The 18,376-nt window shown below is 45.5% G+C and overlaps 2 protein-coding genes across 3 annotated transcripts in view; both read right to left on the bottom strand.

The window, feature by feature from the left end:
- Window positions 1–688: 688 nt before the first annotated feature.
- Window positions 689–14,807, bottom strand: LOC133244146 (glutathione S-transferase Mu 1-like). Its single transcript, XM_061410903.1, has 8 exons — window positions 14,677–14,807; window positions 14,296–14,371; window positions 13,824–13,888; window positions 13,440–13,521; window positions 13,241–13,341; window positions 12,399–12,494; window positions 12,202–12,312; window positions 689–4,787 (listed from the first exon to the last, which is right to left on the bottom strand). Exons 1-8 carry the CDS (start codon window positions 14,710–14,712, stop codon window positions 4,698–4,700), a joined length of 657 nt encoding a protein of 218 aa, XP_061266887.1. The 5' UTR covers window positions 14,713–14,807; the 3' UTR covers window positions 689–4,697.
- Window positions 14,808–16,875: 2,068 nt separating this feature from the next.
- The window catches only part of LOC133244150 (glutathione S-transferase Mu 1-like), a 43,468-nt gene continuing 41,967 nt past the window's right edge, over window positions 16,876–18,376 (bottom strand). For both annotated transcript variants that reach the window (XM_061410908.1, XM_061410907.1), the window contains exon 8: window positions 16,876–17,387. In XM_061410908.1, coding sequence (XP_061266892.1) covers window positions 17,298–17,387 — 90 coding nt within the window. In that variant the 3' untranslated portion in view covers window positions 16,876–17,297. The remainder of the gene's footprint in view (window positions 17,388–18,376) is intronic.

An 18,376-nucleotide genomic window follows, 5' to 3' on the forward strand; every position in this document is an offset into this window, starting at 1 on the left:
CACGTCTTCTGGATTTACATGTGCTCTCTCTCTTGACTGTAACGTGTTGACAAGTTCTAATATTTTAGAGAACGCTGTGCAAGACATTGAAACACACAGTGACCAGTATCCAGTTGAGAAGTCCAGCCTGTGGTCTTTCTTCTGTGTGGCCTTCCATAATTCCCTCCAGCTCTACTTCTGACCTTCTGAATTCTCAGTGAATTAACAGTGTTTCTAAATGAAATAGCCTCAGAACACAAGATTAATAGTATAATAAATACAAACAGAAGAATCTAAATATGTCTTCATCTCGCTAATTTTTTTTTTTTTTGAGTTTGTAAGTGTTGTCTGTGTAACTTTAGGTTTTAGAGAACATTTTTTAATCTTAAAATAAGACATTAGAAATAACCATTGACAAGTGTTGAGGTCCTTTAATGGGCCGGATCCTGGTGGTCCCGAGTCGACCGATAAGAAAGTAAAGGAGAGAGAAAGAGGCTGATATTCCTTGGTTTACGCAGAAAACCAATAAAGCCCCTGCACAGGGCTTGCTCTGTTCATGAAGGCCTCAGGCGCCCTGTCGAGGAGGTGAAGGAAGCCCGGGCAGGAAAGTGAACCCAGAGGGCCTCTGCACTCCAGGGTATCAGCCTGAAAAAGAGAGATGGGCGGGGGAGAGAGAGAGGGAGAGAAAGCAAGACACGGGGACAAAAGCTCTGATGGAGCAGAGGTGTTTTATTCAACATTGTGTGAGTATTTATACTGTCTTACAAGGCAGCTATTTTCAGCAGAGATAAAATCAAAACTTAAAAGTTATCAAGGAAACATGAGGTAATCCATATGAAAGAGAGAGGGTTGTAAATAATCACTTTTACAGTATGGTTCATAAAAAGGAAGAGGTTCGTAAATAGTTGCTTATCACTGTATGTAAATGCATGCATACTTCAGCCCCCGGGAGTAGCTTGCTGCTCCACTTAATTCCTGAATATTCAGGAATTAATAAGGGACAGAGGATTCATGACAGATCCAAAACAGCACACAGGAAGCCTCCTGTTAAATGCTTCCTGACAGACAAGATACTGACAAATTATATATGAGACAAAAATTTTCCACTTGCTTATAACATTTTGAATAACAAAATGCAAACTAGGATTGCAAGAATTTACAAAAGGAACCATGTTTAAGATGAAAAGTATGGAAAACAAGAAATGCTATTAAGAAGAAATATTTCACATTTAAACAAATGTGTTCATACTTGATTTGCAACTGTCTTCATTATCACATATTGCCTCACTTTTTTTTAAAAGGACTGAGTTATTTTGTTCTTTAGGTTTTTTTGATGGTCGTCTCTTACGTCTGAGTCTAAAATTTAAGTTTTAAGATAGTTACTTATTATTTATGTGGAGGATAATTTCTTTATAATATTGTGTTGATTTCTGTCATATAATCAACATGAATCAGCCATAGGTATACATATGTCCCCTCTCTCTTAACCCTCCCTCCCACACTAGCTGCTGCTGCTGCTGCTGCTGCTAAGTCGCTTCAGTCATGTCCAAGTCTGTGCCACCCCATAGACGACAGCCCACCAGGCTCCCCCATCCCTGGGATTCTCCAGGCAAGAACACTGGAGTGGGTTGCCATTTCCTTCTCCAATGCATGCAAGTGAAAAGTCAAAGTGAAGTCGATCAGTCGTGTCCAACTCTTAGCGACCCCATGGACTGCAGCCTGCCAGGCTCCTCCATCCATGGGATTTTCCAGGCAAGAGTACTGGAGTGGGGTGCCATTGCCTTCTCTGCCCACACTAGCTATGCCCTTTCAATTTGAGCATATAAATCCAGAGTCAGAGAAATAAGTTCACCTGTTTTTGAAGTTCTGTTGAAATACAGCCCCATCCATTCATTTATGTATGTCCCATGGCTGCTTTCACACTACAATAATAAAGGTGAACAACTGTGATGATGGAGAACATATGGCTTGCAAAATCAAAAATATTTACTGACTTAAAGTTTCATTAACTATTAGTTTACTGAACTTTTTTATGTTAGCAGTTTTACTTTTTTAAATAATCATTTATTTATTTAAAAAATCGTTTTTACTTCACATTATTCCTACTTTTGCTTAATATTTTTTGCTTAATAACTGCAAGAAATGACCATCCAGACAAATACCCAACAAGACTCTTCTCCAAAGCACCTGAGGGCTATGACTTGAGGCCAAGTCAAGACTTGAGGCTGTGCTATAACAAGCCCAACTTCACCATCCAGTCACTCTTTGAAGGATCTGCCAATCATATTGTTATCTGATGAGGCCTACACTTTACCTCAAATGGCATTCTCCCTCATGACTGCGCAGAGTGGCTACACTTTGGTCCACACACTAGCTCTGCTCATTTCAGGTCAAGTTATCCAAGGGCCAGCTACAGCCCACTAAATGCTTAAGTTAGGGAGACCTAATGGCTAGACTTAACAGAAGCAGAAGATATTAAGAAGAGGTGGCAAGAATACACAGAAGAACTGCACAAAAAAGATCTTCATGATCCAGATAATCACGATGGTGTGATCACTCACCTAGAGTGAGCCAGACATCCTGGAATGTGAAGTCAAGTGGGCCTTAAAAAGCATCACTACGAACAAAGCTAGTGGAAATGATGGAATTCCAGTTGAGCTATTTCAAATCCTGGAAGATGATGCTGTGAAAGTGCTGCACTCAATATGCCAGCAAATCTGGAAAACTCAGCAGTGGCCACAGGACTGGAAAAGGTCAGTTCTCATTCCAATCCCAAAGAAAGGCAATGCCAAAGAATGCTCAAACCACTGCACAATTGCACTCATCTCACACGCTGGTAAAGTAATGCTCAAAATTCTCCAAGCCAGGCTTCACCAATACATGAACTGTGAACTTCCAGATGTTCAAGCTGGTTTTAGAAAAGGCAGAGGAACCAGAGATAAAATGACTCTTGAGAGTCCCTTGGACTGCAAGGAGATCCAACCAATCCATTCTAAAGGAGATCAGTCCTTGTTGTTCTTTGGAAGGAATGATGCTAAAGCTGAAACTCCAATACTTTGGCCACCTCATGCGAAGAGTTGACTCATTGGAAAAGACCCTGATGCTGGGAGGGATTGGGGGCAGGAGGAAAGGGGGACGACAGAGGATGAGATGGCTGGATGGCATCACTGACTCGATGGACGTGAGTTTGGGTGAACTCCGGGAGTTGGTGATGGACAGGGAGGCCTGGCGTGCTGCAATTCACGGATCGCAAAGAGTTGGACACAACTGAGCAACTGAACTGAACTGAATTGAATGGCTTTCCCCTAGACCTATAGATTTCAAATCTTCTGATGTTGATTCTTTATCTTAAGTGGCTCAAGAAACTATATAGTACTGAGTCGCTTCAGTTGAGTCTGACTCTTTGCGACCCCATGGACTGTAGCCTGTTAGGCTCCTCTGTTCATGAGATTCTCCAGGCAAAGATACTGAAGTGGGTTGCCATGCCCTCCTCCAGCGGATCATCCCAACCCAAGGATCGAACCCTGCATCTCTTACATCTCCTGCATTGGCAGGTGGGTTCTTTACCACTAGTACCACCTGGAAGCTAGGTACCTATATGCAGAGCCCTAAATCTATAAAATGGCTGTAGAGTTTCCCAGGGTTTTAACTAGAGATACTTCTTTCACGTTTCCAACCGTTATTGAACATTTACTGTGTGCAAGGTAGTATAATCGATGTGAGATATAAAGTCAAATAAGAAATGGATTCTCTCCTCAATGTCTTTATGACCAAGTTAGAGAAAGAACAAGTTAAACAATGATTATAATACACTGGAAGCAAATGTTATTGATATATGTTGTAAGAACACAGATGAAGAGTATCTAAAGCAGAGAAAACTTCCAGGAGAAGGTGACAGAAGTGAATCCACCAGGATCCCACACCATCAGTAGACTACTCAGATGTCCCCAGCACCCAAGAGCCCCCTGAACCATGACACAGCTACACATACTACAAGCTGAAAGGAGGCAGCCCATGAATGCTGAATTAAAGAGGAAACCAGGCACAGAAGGGCCTGGCCTCTGTAGACACCTCATGCTAAGAAACAGAGGCGCATGAAGTGGAGATAGAAATGAACAAGCAATAGTATAATCCCACCTGTGCCCAACTTCCCACCACACGCCCATCCATGTGGCCCTGCAGAGCACAACAGAAGGGAAAATGGACACCACCACACACCCAACATAGTTGGTCATGACTCCAGGAAGCCAGGAGGGAATAAGACAAGACACAGCAGGTGTGATAAAGCTTTACTGGGGATCAGACAGGCTGGGCAGGAACCACACTGGGAAGCACAGACTTCACACCAGGCCAGGTCTGGTCTTCAGGGCAATATTGGTAGCTCAGAACAAAGCTCCATGGGCCAGGGATCTGGCTGGGCTCCTCACAGCAGAAGCAACCATGGAAGGGAAGGATAGTCTGGGTGGCTTTAGTGCAGGAGGGATAATGTGGGGTGGGGGAGGACCTTTGCTAAAAAAAAAAAAAAAGTGGAAAAAAAAAAAGTGGGAAACTGAAATAAAGGATGGCTGGAAAGGGAGGGTGGGAGGGAGATAAGGGGGCCAAGGAAGCATCTAGAGTGAACAGAAGGAGAATGAAAAAGACAGATGGTTCCGTGGGCAGGAAGGTCCACTTGGTCTCCAAGGCACTGGCTCCTCACGCCCATCTCCTGGTTGCGGGAACTACTTGTTGCCCCACACGGCAAGCTTCAGGAACAGAGGGCCTGGGAGGAAGCGGCTGGACTTCATGTAGGCAGAGATCTTCTTCAGGCCCTGAGGGTGGGAAAAAGGTCAGGCTTCAGGTCTGCTGCCCCACTACGGTTCATGCAGGTCTCCCTAAGTTTGGAACCTAGATATAGCCCTTCCATGTAGAGTCAAATATTGGGACAAAATACCATCCTCCTGGTGTCCCCAACTCTGGAAAGTTAACTCTTTCAATTATCTGTAATTCAAGTGACATCTTGATAAAACAGGACATTTGGAGACTCCACCCAGGGCTTGTTGCTGGAGATGATGACATAGGTTCAGAATCCCTAAATGACTTCCCTGCAAGATGGGTTCTACTGAGACCATTTATCAGATGGGAGACTGAGGCACTCAGAGGATAAGCACCTCCCTCGTGCTCACACTGCACATAAGTAATATGGCTAGAATGCAGCCTGCTCGCTCTCCCTCTCAATTCTGAGGTCTCTCTGCTGCACCCCCTTCCTCACAGCTGAAAAAAAAACAAAAAACAAAAAAAACAAGGAGACTCACTCATCATCCACTTATACAAACAGTTAAGTGACCAGTCCTGGCAGTTGCCCACCAACAGTGTGCCCGTAGGGGAATTCAGGATGGGAAAAAACAGATGAAACATTCTCTGTTTTGGATACACAGTCCCTAGAGAGTTACAATGCATCTAAAGAAGCACTCTAATCAACCTAGGTTTGTATAGTTTTCTACCCAGAGTAAAGCACTAAAATCAGTAACTTGAGATCCCTAGCTTTTGGTAATTAGCAGTAATCTTTACCAAGATGTATAATTGATTACTCCTATTTCCCAGACCTCCTCCTCCACCTCCTGAAAGCAGTTTCCCAGAAATATCTGAGATATCTGAGAGGGTGTCTCCTAGCACACAGGTCTCCAAATAAAAGGGAAACTCATGCTCTTACATTGTGTGGGCTTTGTTTCCAGTGGACAGTTATAGTGACCACAAAGGAGTTCAGATGAGACTTCTTACTGGTATTGGAACCTTACAAGGAGCTGGAGCCTTAGTACCAGCAAGGCCCCTTGTGCCGGTCCACCTCTGTACGTGATCATATGAATTTAGGTGAATCTCTCATGATCTCAGATTTACCATCTTGGTTGACAATCCTGAGTTTTCTTTAGTGGTACATGAAAAAGCTTCCTGTCATCTCATTTTAGAGATACTGAGAAAGTACCCAGCTGAGACACTGGGAAGGTTCAGGTTGGGTGGGAAGGTTCAGGTTGGGTGCGTAGGTCAGGGACTGGTTGGTGTCCTTCCTTGGATTGACTAATTTACCAGAGTTGGCCGGAATATAGTGTAGATACCACATGAGATCTCTTAGCTCCATTGATAAGGGACAGAGCTCCTCCTGGCCAAGCAAGGCTTTTTCAGGCAATTGAGAAAACTTGCAGGAGTGGTGGAGGCAAGTCCTCATACCACACAGCAATCCCATAGGGAATCCCACTTTTTAAAGAAACTTGCTCATCCAGGGACACACACAAAAGGTTTGGCCAACCTGTGTTCCCAATGCCCACGGTGTTTTCAGACTGTCTGAGACATATCAAAGACCTGAAATGACTACAGGGTGACAACGAGCAGAGTTAAGCTCACAAGTAGCAGAAGGGCCCACCAGACACACTTATCAAAAGAAATTTACCCTGACAAACATACTGTGAAATGGGAAACAAAGCTTTATAAACAAAAGAAAGAGGGGTGACAGATTGCCAACCTGAGACTGACACTACAGGCAGGTTCAGGTACATTACATATGGAGTTTACACTTGCAAATACTTACTTAATTGGGGAAACTATACCAAAGGAGATCTCATCCTAAAAATGGTCAAAAAAGGGTTCTTTGACACTCAAAATTAGGGGGTTTTTGTGTACACAGCTAGAGGAATGGGTTTTAAAATCAAACAGACTGAATGATTTAGAAGGCCTGGTAAAATTGGGATTACTTTGGCCAAAAAAAGTTTTGTTTTCAAATTCTGACCTTAAGGAAACTAAAGTCCTTCTAGGAAGAACTTGCATCATCTCCCTGTAGCTTTGAGACATAAAAGTTCTACCTCATCTTCTTAGGCATCTTCCAGTGCACTTTGAAAGCTTAGTCTCTCTGATCGTGAAGGTACACATACGGTGTATGGCTGGCAGCAAGTTGCACAGACTGTGATTCCAAGAGTCTTTTTGTCCAGCTATGCTAGCATTAGCTCAATGTGTCATTAGAGGTCCCACTTCATAAAGGGTCTTTGTTGTTTCAACCCTCCTTGTGTCTCCCTGTACAACAAAGGCCTTTCCTTTCTTAGACTATATTTGTGAGTAAACTTCCTGGTTCTTGAGAAGGCTGCATCCTTTGCACTCTCTTATGGGCATTCCTCTTGCCTCTTATTGGTTTGAATTATAACTAAGAATTCTAATAATGGATCCTTTAAACTGGGAAACCTACTAAATTGGTAAATTTTGAGAGATCTCTCATTGAAAACAGTTGTTTAGCTGGTCCCTATGGAAAAATCAAACTAAAGGGTGGATACACAGATATATAATGGTGGCTAACCTTAAGAACTTCCTTAGTTTCAAACCCATCAACCAACCAACAAAAATTGTTCCTAGAGCTTTATTTATGGTCTCAGCTTCCCCTCAATGGATCTTACAGATGCTAATAAAAACAAAAGAATAACTAAAGTTAATTAGGTTAATTAACAAGGGAATAGTTAAAAGCTGAAGGGAAAGTCAAGTGAGCTCTTCCTACAAAGTAGAAATTTTAAAGGGACTGGTCCCAATAGGATGAAAATATTTAGATGGCTATTAAGAGGTATGATAACTGAAACAGACTTTGATGGCATGAAATTAAAGATTTTGATCCAGCACTACCAAAAAAGATGTTTTGGATGGGCCAAAAAGACCCTTTATCAGTCCCCTTAAATGTTAAAGAGACCCAACAAATCCACTCTATTTACCCCAGTGTAGGAAAATTTTAAAGGCAAGAAAGTAGAAAAATTCACCAGCAATTGCTCAGGGCAATATGCCAAACAATCCAATAAAGATGGAAAAAAAAGCCTGGGTCCCTTGGCTCAACCCCTCACTGGGGACAGAACTGGGTAAAATGGCCAGGGAATAAAAGGGAAAGTTTCTGGGACTCCTTATAAGACCAAGACTTGTTAACAGGATCCTTACAAGGGCTATGGTTAAAGGTAAAATATTAATAGTTGATAGAATTGAGATGAAAGTTATTTGTTATGGGGAAGAACAAATCTGCCTCAATGTTGGATCTGTTTCTTTTTTTTTTTTTTAAGATTTGTATCTCTTTTTTTTGGCTGCACTGGGTCTTCATTATGAGCCTGGGCTTTCCCTAGTTCCAGCCAGTGAGGGCTACTCTTCATTATGATGCAGTCTTCTCATTGCAGTAGCTTCTCTTGTGGTGGTGCACAGACTCCAGGTGCGTGGGCTTCAGTAGGTAGTTGCAGCACATAGACTAGTAGCTGTGGCTTTCAGGCCCTACAGCCAGGCTCATTAGTTGTGGTGCAGGCTTAGTTGCGCTGCATCATGTGGAATCTTCCCAGAACAAGGATTGAACCCATGTCCCCTGCATTGACAGGCAGATTCTTATCCATTGTACCAACAGAGAAGTCTAGATCTGTTTCTTTTACTTTAAACTTTGTTTCCCATTGCTTTTGTTCACTAAAAGGATACCCTCCATACATAATGGCCTGCCCTGGGGAACCTGCCCCTCTGCCTGAATGTTAAACCAAAGTGCCCTTATTCAGGACCTGTCCACCTGTGGATGGCTACAGGAAGGAAAAAATTAATATATCCCCTCCCCAAGGCTGGCAATTCCAGGAGATATTTGCAAGATTAATGACCTTTTTACTTTACTTCCTCACCTCCCCCATTTCTGTTCTATAAAAGAACCTGGCATCCAGACCCTGATAAGATGGTTATTTTGAGACATTAGTCTGCCATCTTCTCAGTCTGTACCTTGTCTCTCAGATGATTGGCCTGTTGTGCAGCAAGCAGACTAAACTTGGACTTAGTAACATACTAAAAAGTGGTATATTTGAACAGGCTTTATGTAAGATGGTTATATCTCTTTTACCTGATTATGCTGTGGGGATATACAAACATGTCTCACTGGGGAATGCTCCCCTGCCTGGCATAAGACACTGCATATAATCTGCCTCTCAGGCAATGTTAATTAAATATAACAGAGGAAACCAACAGGGTTACCTGAGCCCACACACCATAAGGTTAAAATTACAATCTAATATTCAGGGCCTAATAAAAGCAATACTGGAGTTTGGTTTGGGGGTTTTGTTTGGTTGGTTGGTTTTGTTTTTGACCAAGGGTAAACTGGTCTGAGTTTGACTTGTGCACTCAGAAAGAGGGCCTTCTGCAAACATTTGAAGACACAATACACTGATCCCTAAAGTTCTAGAATAGATCTTTTGATTTCCAGTTTAGTTGGAAATTTTCCTACTGATATAAAAAAACAAAATTTAAAAAAAAGGTAGTTGGTCAAATCAATCTTTTGATATCATTTAGGTAGCAGCCCAGTTCTTCAGGGAATTGAAAGCAACTGTGTCTTGCAAATCTCCACAAATCAGGGGACTTCCCTGGTGGTCCAGTTGTTAGGAATCTGCCTTCCAGTGCAGTGAAGCCAGTTCAATTCCTGGTCAAGGAACTAAGATCCCATATGCCCCGGGGCAACTATGCCCGCACACCACAGAGCCCATGTGCTCTGGAGCCCACGCAGCACAAGCAGAAGCAGCCTGAGCACCACAGTGGAAGACCCCACACGACACAACACCAAGGTAGCCAAAAAAATTCTGTATTTTAAAAAAATCTCTTCACGTCAGATATGTAAATATAGCACACAATGACCTGAGACTAAGCCTGATTAACTTAATAAGGTAGAATCTAACACCAAAGGGAAAAAATAACAGAAAAGAGGTGTTTTTAAATTCAAACAACTGGAAAGGCTCCTTCACGCAAAATCTAATTTACAGCCTTTTAAAGGATTTGTCAAGAATGAAGGACTTCCCTGGTGGTCCGGTGGTTGAGAATCTGCCTGCCAAATCAGGGGACGTGGGTACAATCCCTGGTCTGGGAAGATTTCACATGCCCCGGGGCAACTGAGCCTATGCTCTACAGCCTGAGAGCCACAAGTACTGAACCTCAAGTGCCTGGAATCTGGTGCTCTGCAACAAGAAAAGCCACTGCATTAGAAGCCAGAGCACCGCGACTAGAAAGTAACCGAGCTCCCTGCAACAAGAGAAAGCCCAGGCCCAGCAACGAAGACCCAGCCCAGCCAAAAATAAATCAATAACTTTTTAAAGTTTATGAAAATAAAAGACTGAATGCAAATCTTATATCGTTTCCATGAACAGCAAAAAGCCTGAAGATATTCCCTCCTAACTGGTATAGAAAGGGGTATGCTTCAATCTACTGCAGTCAACCACAGACAATCCACGCTGAGATTTCAGGATGAAGAAAACCAGGATGAAACATTCTGTGTTTTAGACAGGGGGGCCCCAGAGAGTTAGGATGCATCTCAAAAAAAGAATTTTCATGACTCCAGATTTACCCATCTTCCCACACAGAGAAAAGCACTAAGGTCATTAACTTGAGATGTTTGTTTTTCAATAATTAGCATTAATCTTTTACCAAGATGCATGAGTGACTATATGTATATCCCAGCCAAAAATTCATATACCTACTGTCTCCTACCCTACATCTTCAGAGCTCTATGGGAAGCTGTCTCCTGGGTTCCAAACAAAATTGAAGGTCTCCAAGTAAAGTCAAAACTCACTGTTCTTAAGTGGTGTCAAATGTTTCTCCATTGACATCTCTTCATAGGAGTATTTGTTCCTCTCATCAAGCAAAAAATAATCTCTTCCTCAGAAAAGGCTCCTAGTTCACAGGGTTTGCCCACAGAGGGATGAAGGCCTAGCAAAGCAAAAGGGCTCAGAAAGTGGCCAGGCAACATAAAGAAGAGACCACATTTCACCCTATTACTCAGCAAAACATGGATCAAACATGATAGGAGGGTGTGGAGCAGTAAGCCTAGCTCAGGCCAGACTCTAATTATTCCACTTAAAAGACACAGACCAACTGCCTGGTATGGGACCTGAGTCCACTCTCACTTGGCCCCAACCTACATCCTCAGTCCTGCTAGAGCCAACCAGACAGTGAGACACTCAGGTGTACCTGTGCACCATTTTCCCAAGACAGACAGTGCCCAAGAGCTCCCAGGACTCCAAGATCTAGGGCTGCCTGTGCCCTACAGCCCAGGGCCCAACAGGCCACACTGCAGGCCACGTCTGTCCCCATCCTGCCTGCTGGGCAGTCACCCCAGCTCTTGCAAAATTCTCAAGGCAACAAGCCTTGGACCAAAACCAGAGCTGATGAGAACTAGCTGAGAAAGCAAATTTCATGATGGGGAGTAGGAATACGAAACAGATTGTAGGCCAAAACATCGAGTGGACAACAGCTTCAAATTCCCATATCTGTCACAAAGCAGACTCTGTTGCTCTCCAGTTGGGTGAATGATGAGCTGGGAGGTGAGTTCAGGCTGTGCTCCTCCAGAACCAAGGTGGCTCCACCCACACCACACAGCTCAAGGTTCCTATAGTTCTCCAGCTGCACTGAGCCCAAGAGGCTGGGTGCCAGGGCTGCATGACTTCTGTATCCCACTTGTGCCTGACACAGTGTCTCATACAGGGGAGAGGATCAGATCAGAGAATGTGATTTAAAATGAATGTACTATTGCATCTCTGAGATGGAATCTGGAGTTAACATGAAGGAAAAAGGGACTGGAGATGAGGAGTAAAGGAACTGCCCACCATAAGAGGTGTCAAGATGAAATCCTTGCACAGGACACCTCTGTATGCACCCAAATCCCAGCACCAACTACAGCCCTGAGAATCTCAGAACAACAGGTGGAGGCTCAATTGCTGCAGAGCCCTTTGGAGATCAGGAGAATATATTGTCTGTGTTTTTAGAACTTGATATCATTCCTACTGTGTCTCATTCTACTAATGCCAGCTGCATACCATCTCCTGAATATTCTGCTTCCTTACACACTTTCCAGAACTGTGAACCCAGACAATAAAAGGACCTGAGCTTTTCATTTCAGTACAGGAGATGGACAGCCACTGACTGCTGCCCATAGAAGCCAGACAGTCTGACTAGGAGACCAGCACAGCCTGTACTGGTTGTGTGACCTTCAGAAATTACTTATCCTTTCAGCTTAATTCCTTATCTGTAAAATGGAAAGGATAATTGTTCCACATGTAGGAATGTTATAAAGATTAAATGTGACACAATACACGTCAGTAACTGAGGAGAGATTCTGGTAAACAAAATTCTCCATAAATGCTAGTCTTCATTGTAGTCCCAACTAGGAAATCAGGGAGAATAAGAGAGAGAAGAAAGATGTAAATACAAGGGGTTCAGGAGAATCACCTCAAAACGAGAAATGAAGTCTTTCAGGTTTGGGAATGCGTCCAGGCACTTGGGCTCAAATATGCGGTGCATGTCAAGGACGTCGTAAACCAGGAAATCCACATAGGTGAGCTGCAGGAAGACAAAGCATGAATGCGGACTGAACTCTGAACCTGGGGAAATGACAGTTATCCTGCCCCCAAAGCCGTCCAACTCACCTTGTCCCCTGCAAACCAAGGCCTCTTCCCCAGAAACTCTGAGAACAGCTTGATTTTTTCAGGGATCTCCTTCAAGAAACCAGGCTTCAGTTTCTCCTGAGACACAAAACAGCTGTCACCACCCTCACACACAGACTTCCCGGCACAGAGCAGTCCTCCCGGCAGAGAGCAGTCCTCCCAGGGCTGTGTCTGATCCCAGCCGTCAGGTGAGCAGTCATGTCCCTTGACTGTACGTGAGTCAGGGTCCAGGGCCAATTCAACCCACCTGTGTTCACTAGACTCCTATGGGAACCATCTCCCATCTGTGAGAGACTGTGGGAAGGCAAAGGGCAAAACGCACTGTTCCCGGACCTGTCACCACTCAGCTCCAGACACCTGCCCTGGGTCAGACCAGCAGTGCTGTGAGACCTGGCGGAGCTCGGTCCTCAGACCTCAGGCTGATCAACACTAAAATGACTAGGAAAGAAGTCCTACATTCCAGTGTGGGAGACAGGAATGGTGTGGACGTCTGAGCAGTTTCTGGACAGCTGGAGAGAACTGGAAGCTGAAAGGAAGGAGGGAGAGGAAGAAAGGCTAACCCTGGGCTGCCCACTGGACACATGTGTTTAGGCCTTAGATGTGGAGAGGAGGTGCTGGGGTAAGGAGGAAAATATCCTGTCTAGGAAGTGAATTTCCATCCAGGAGAAGCTGGACTCTTCTTAAGATTGGTGGGAACTGAATCAGAGTTTCCAAGAAAATGTCTTGGTGGATAAGTAGCTCTAAGGAAGTAAAAATCTAAAAGACCAGTAGATGAGATCATGACAAGCGTCTCACACCCTGTTCCCCCAAGTGAGAGGACTCACAAAGTCAGGGCTGTAGCAGATCCTGGCCATGGCAAAGCGGACATCCATAACCTGGTTCTCCAGAATGTCCACACGAATCATCTCCTCCTCTGTCTCCCCACCTGTGGCCACACAACAGAGACTCAACCTCAGTATCCCCTCCAGCCCAACCCAGGGCATGACGACCTGTGCCCCTGCCCCCAACCCCAGACCCACTCACACATGTTGTGCTTGCGAGCGATGTACCGAAGGATGGCGTTGCTCTGGGTGAGCTTGTGAGTCCCATCAATTAAGTAGGGCAGCTGGAAGAACAATAGGGTCTGGTTATTTGGGCCACCAGACTCCCCTGTACTCCCTCCATTGACCAAAGGGCAGAGATGAAACCTGGCATTCACAGAATCTAAATACTGTGGTGGGCACTAAATAATATGCTGCAAAATGGAGGGATGAGCTGGGACAGAGTATCATGGAAGGGCAAGGGAGAGAACCAGGAAGCTGAGAGACAGAGCAGAAGGCACCTGTTCCTGAAACCTCTAAGCCAGGAAAGGAGATGGATGGAGACACTGTCCACTCCCCCTCCCAGCACCCCAGCCCCTGCACCTACATTGGGGAAGTCCAGGCCCAGCTTGAATTTTTCATCCAGCCACTGGCTTCTGTCATAGTCAGGAGCTGAGAAAAAGAAGATGCAGTGAAACAACCTCCCAGGAATCCAACCCTCCTTCCCGGGGGGACCGACCAAGGAATCAGAGGCAAGACCCCCTGAACTGGTGGATATGGACTCTGAACTGAATTCTTATCTCACATGGAGCTTTGGAGGAAAGCACACGTAGAAAGATTTGAAACCTACCTGAGATGAGGCTTACAGAGAGCTAATGCAAGCACTAAGCAGAGCCCAAGGGGCTCTCATGTCCTGCTTTGGAGGACAGCTGCACCCTCAAAGGGTTTGGGAAGGGGAAAGTCCCTTTTCCAGCTGGTGGAGTTTAAGGGATGGGAGCAACAAGGCCAGGACATGGGCTGCTTGGCAACAAATCAATATGAGTTGAGCAGAAGTTAGAATAGAAGAAGGATTTCATTACCATCTCCTACCGAGTACTGCCTCTCCTCATAGTTTGTGTCTGTGTACTCCAGGAGAAGGCGGATGGCATGGGCCAGCTGGGAGAGACGGTGGGACAGAGGGCAGACGTCAGTCTTGACTGCAAAACTCTCACTGTTCCAGGTCACTTCCACACCTCCAACTCCCTCAGCACCATCACCTGCACCAGCCCACCCACGCCACACACACACACATGCCAACAACCAGATAAGATGATCGGGGTGAGGGGAGAGGGGCTCCGCTGCAGCAAGTCCTATGGAAGTTTCTGGTTTGAACCGGCCTCAGCCTTGCAGCATTTTCCCAGGGGGGCGCAGCATTTCCCTACCCGCCTCCACCTTCCCTGCCCTGGGGGACCCCAGCTCACCCCGCGGATGTCCCAGTAACCCAGGATCATGGGCATGGTGCAGGTTATGACGCTCAGAAAGGAGAAGATCCAGTGCACTTGGGCTTGAAACTTTTGAATCCGGGAGAAAGCGGGCCCGGAAGCACCCGCCCGTCTTCTCGGCCCCGCCCCCAGCCCAGCCCCTGACTCAGCCCCCCGCCGGCAGAGCAGGGTCTACTCTGTCTGAGCAGATTTCTTTGGAAGCCAATCTCTGGGCACCTAGAGATCAAAGGCCGCCGAGGTCGGGCTCTCCTGGTTTCCGACCCCAAAGAGACGTCAGCTAAACGGTGGAGTTGCCAGTGCCCTCGGGAAACAAGCCTGAATTATAACATTAAATCGGCCCGTGTTACAGGAAGATAAGAACCCCAGGCAGTCCTAACGCTCCCCCATGACTTATTAATATAACCCATGATAGCTGCGGTCTTACAGAACAGACCATCGGTGCGATAGAAAGAGGTGAGGAGGCAGAGAAAGGAAATGTGGTTTCCCTCTGCTCCTTTCAGGGACTGTGTAGGACCCATCCCTCATCATGTGCCTAAAAATAAAGATACAACATAAATTAATCAAGTAGTTTATGGCCTCACTTGTGAATCTAAATCCAGATCCACAGACAGCAGAGAGGGTACCCAGGTGCAGCTCTAGAGATGTCCTGACAGACAGCTCCATGTCTCTCACATTGATGAGACAGTGATGGGGAGTGTGGTGGGAAAGTGACCCAGGGGCGACCGTTCCTCTGAGTGTGTGGCTCGGGCGGGGGTCCATAGAGGGGTGACAGCCTATACAACTCCACACAGGACCAGAGTCAGAGTGGCCCCACACACCCTCAGCTGCCTAGATCCACAGATTACAGCCCTCATCCTGCCTCCTGACCCAATGTGATTTTAAGAGAGTGATTTGTGTCTTTCAAAAAATTATATTGAAGTATAGTTGATTTACAATGGTGTGTTAGTTTCAGGTGTACCACAAAGTGATTCAGTTATACATATACAGATGTTCACCCTTTATCAGACCCTCTTCTCATATAGATTATCACAGAATATTGAGTAGAGTTCCCTGCACTGCACAGTACATCCTTACTGGGAATCCATCTTATATACAGTAGTGTGAGGGCTCAGTGTCTTTTGATGTCACTCTATGATCTGTGATCTGAGGTATAATCTGCACAAGAATAATGTCCTACCTGCCAGCTTTCCTCTTTGCAGGCAGAAGTTTATTTCAAAATTAGGAGACTAGGACATAGGTTGGACTGTGGTTTCTTTTCCTTGTTGAAAGGCTATTACAAAGTAGTGGATATAGGTAATTAATGAGAGGAACTTTAAAAAACAAATAAATTTTGTAAGTTCATACACAAAGTTTGTATACTACAAAAAAGTATTTAAAAATAGAGCTTCCCAGGTGGCTCAGTGGTAATGAATCCACCTGTCAAGGCAGGGGGCACAGGAGACTCAGGTTTGATCCCAGCGTCGGGAAGATCCCCTGGAGAAGGGAATAGCAACCCACTCCAGAATCCTTGCCTGGAGAATCCCATGGACAAAGAATCCTGGCAGGCTAGATCCATAGGGTTGCAAACAGATGGACACAACTGAAGCAACTTAGTATGCATGCATGCACACATGCATGTTGTAAGAACACAGATGAAGGGTATCTAAAGCAGGGTAAGCTTCCAGGAAAGGGTGACAGAAGCAAATCCACCAGGATCCCACACCATCAGCAGAATATTCAGACTCCTTCCCCGGCACCCGAGAGCCCCCTGAACCATGACACAGAAAAGGCTCCTAGTTCACAGGGTTTGCCCACAGAGGGATGAATGCCTAGCAAAACAAAAGGGCTCAGAAAGTGGTCAGGCAACAGAAAGAAGAGACCACATTTCACAATACTGCAAGCTGACAGGAGGTATCCCATGAATGTTGAATTAAAGAGGGAACCAGACATAGAAGGGCTCCCCTTCTGCAGAGATCTGATGCTAAGGAACAGAGGTACATGAAGTGTAGATAGAAATGAACAAGCAATCATATAACCTACTCATCCCAACAGTCTACCCCACCCCACCCCCCCCACACACCCATACCCATCCATGGAGCCCTGCAGTGGACAAGAGGGGGAAATAGACACCCACACACACCCAACACAGTCAGTCATGACTCCAGGAAGCCCCGAGAGAATAAGATAAGACACGGCAGGTGTGATTAAGGCTTTATTGGGCATCAGTCAGGCTGGGCAGGAACCACACTGGGAAGCATGGACTGCACACCAGGCCAGGTCTGGTCTTCAGGGCAGCACTGGGAGCTCAGAGCAGAGCCCCGTGGGCCAGGGGCCTGGCTGGGCTGCTCACAGCAGAAGTAATCATGGAAGGGAAGGATAGTCTGGGTGGCTTTAATGCAGAAGGGATCATGTGGGGTGGGGAGGAACTTTGCTCAAAAATAGTGGGAAACTGAAATCTTTAAAGTAGGGATGGAAAGGGGTGTGGGAGGGGGATAATGGGGCCAAGAAGCCATCTAGAGTGAACAGAAGGAAAAAGAAGAAGACAGATGGTTCTGCGGGCAGGAAGGTCCACCTGGTCTCGAAGGCACTGGCTCCTCACGCCCATCTCCTGGTTGCAGACACTACTTGTTGCCCCACACAGCAAGCTTCAGGAACAGAGGGCCTGGGAGGAAGCGGCTTGACTTCATGTAGGCAGAGATCTTCTTCAGGCCCTGAGGGTGGGAAAAAGAACACCAGGCCTCAGGTCTGCTGCCCCACTGGAACCCAGGCAGCTCTCCCCAAGTTTGGGACCTGGGGTACAGCCCTTCCATGTGGGAGTCAAATGTTGGGGCAAAAGATAGTCTTCTGGGGTCCCCAGCTCTGGGAAGTTAACTCTTCCAGTTTCTTATAATTCATCTGACATCCAGACTCACCACATACAGAGACTCTATACTGTATTAGGTGCTACATATCCACTAGACATGATGACATAGGTTCAGAATCTCTATACGACTCCCCTGCAAGATGGGTTCTACTGAGACCATTCATCAGAAGGGAAATTGAGGCACTCAGAAGATAAGCACCTCCCTCATGATCACATCGTACATAAGTAATATGGCTAGTATGTAGCCTGCTCGGTCTCCCTCTCCATTCTGAGTCTCTCTGCTGCACCCCCTTCCCCACAGCTGGAAACAAGGAGGCTCACTCATCATCCACTTACACAAACAGTTAAGTGACCCGCAGGGCAGTTGCTCACCAATAGTGCCTACAAGGGAATTCAGGATGGGAAAAAAGAAGATGAAACTTTCTGTGTTTTGGATACATGGTCCCTAGATGGTTAAGATACATAAGCTCCAGAAAGAATGAAGTGGCTGGGCCAAAGCAGAAACAACGCTCAGTTTTGGATGTATCTGGTGGTAAAAGCAAAGTCTGATGCTTTTAAGAATAATACTGCATAGGAACCAGGAACGATAGGTCCATGAATCAAGGTAAATTGGTTGTGGTCAAGCAAGAGATGGCAAGATTAAACATCATCTTAGGAATCGGTGAAATAAAATGGATGGAAAAGGGAGAATTTAGTTCAGATGACTATTATATCTACTACTGTGGTGAAGAATCCTTTAGAAGAAATGGAATAGCCCTTATAGTCAACAAGACTCCAAAATGCAGTACTTGGGTGCAATCTCAAAAACGACAGAATGATTTTGGTTCGTTTCCAAGA

This window comes from Bos javanicus, chromosome 3, assembly GCF_032452875.1.
Source record: "Bos javanicus breed banteng chromosome 3, ARS-OSU_banteng_1.0, whole genome shotgun sequence".
Lineage (NCBI taxonomy): Eukaryota > Metazoa > Chordata > Mammalia > Artiodactyla > Bovidae > Bos > Bos javanicus.

Coding starts and splice junctions, on each gene's coding strand:
- LOC133244146 (XM_061410903.1), bottom strand. CDS start 14,712: ATGCCCATGATCCTGGGTTACTGGGACATCCGCGGG. Junction 14,372..14,676: donor GTTACTGGGACATCCGCGGG/GTGAGCTGGGGT, acceptor CGTCTCTCCCAG/CTGGCCCATGCCATCCGCCT. Junction 4,788..12,201: donor ACTTCATTTCTCGTTTTGAG/GTGATTCTCCTG, acceptor TCCCACCCTCAG/GGCCTGAAGAAGATCTCTGC.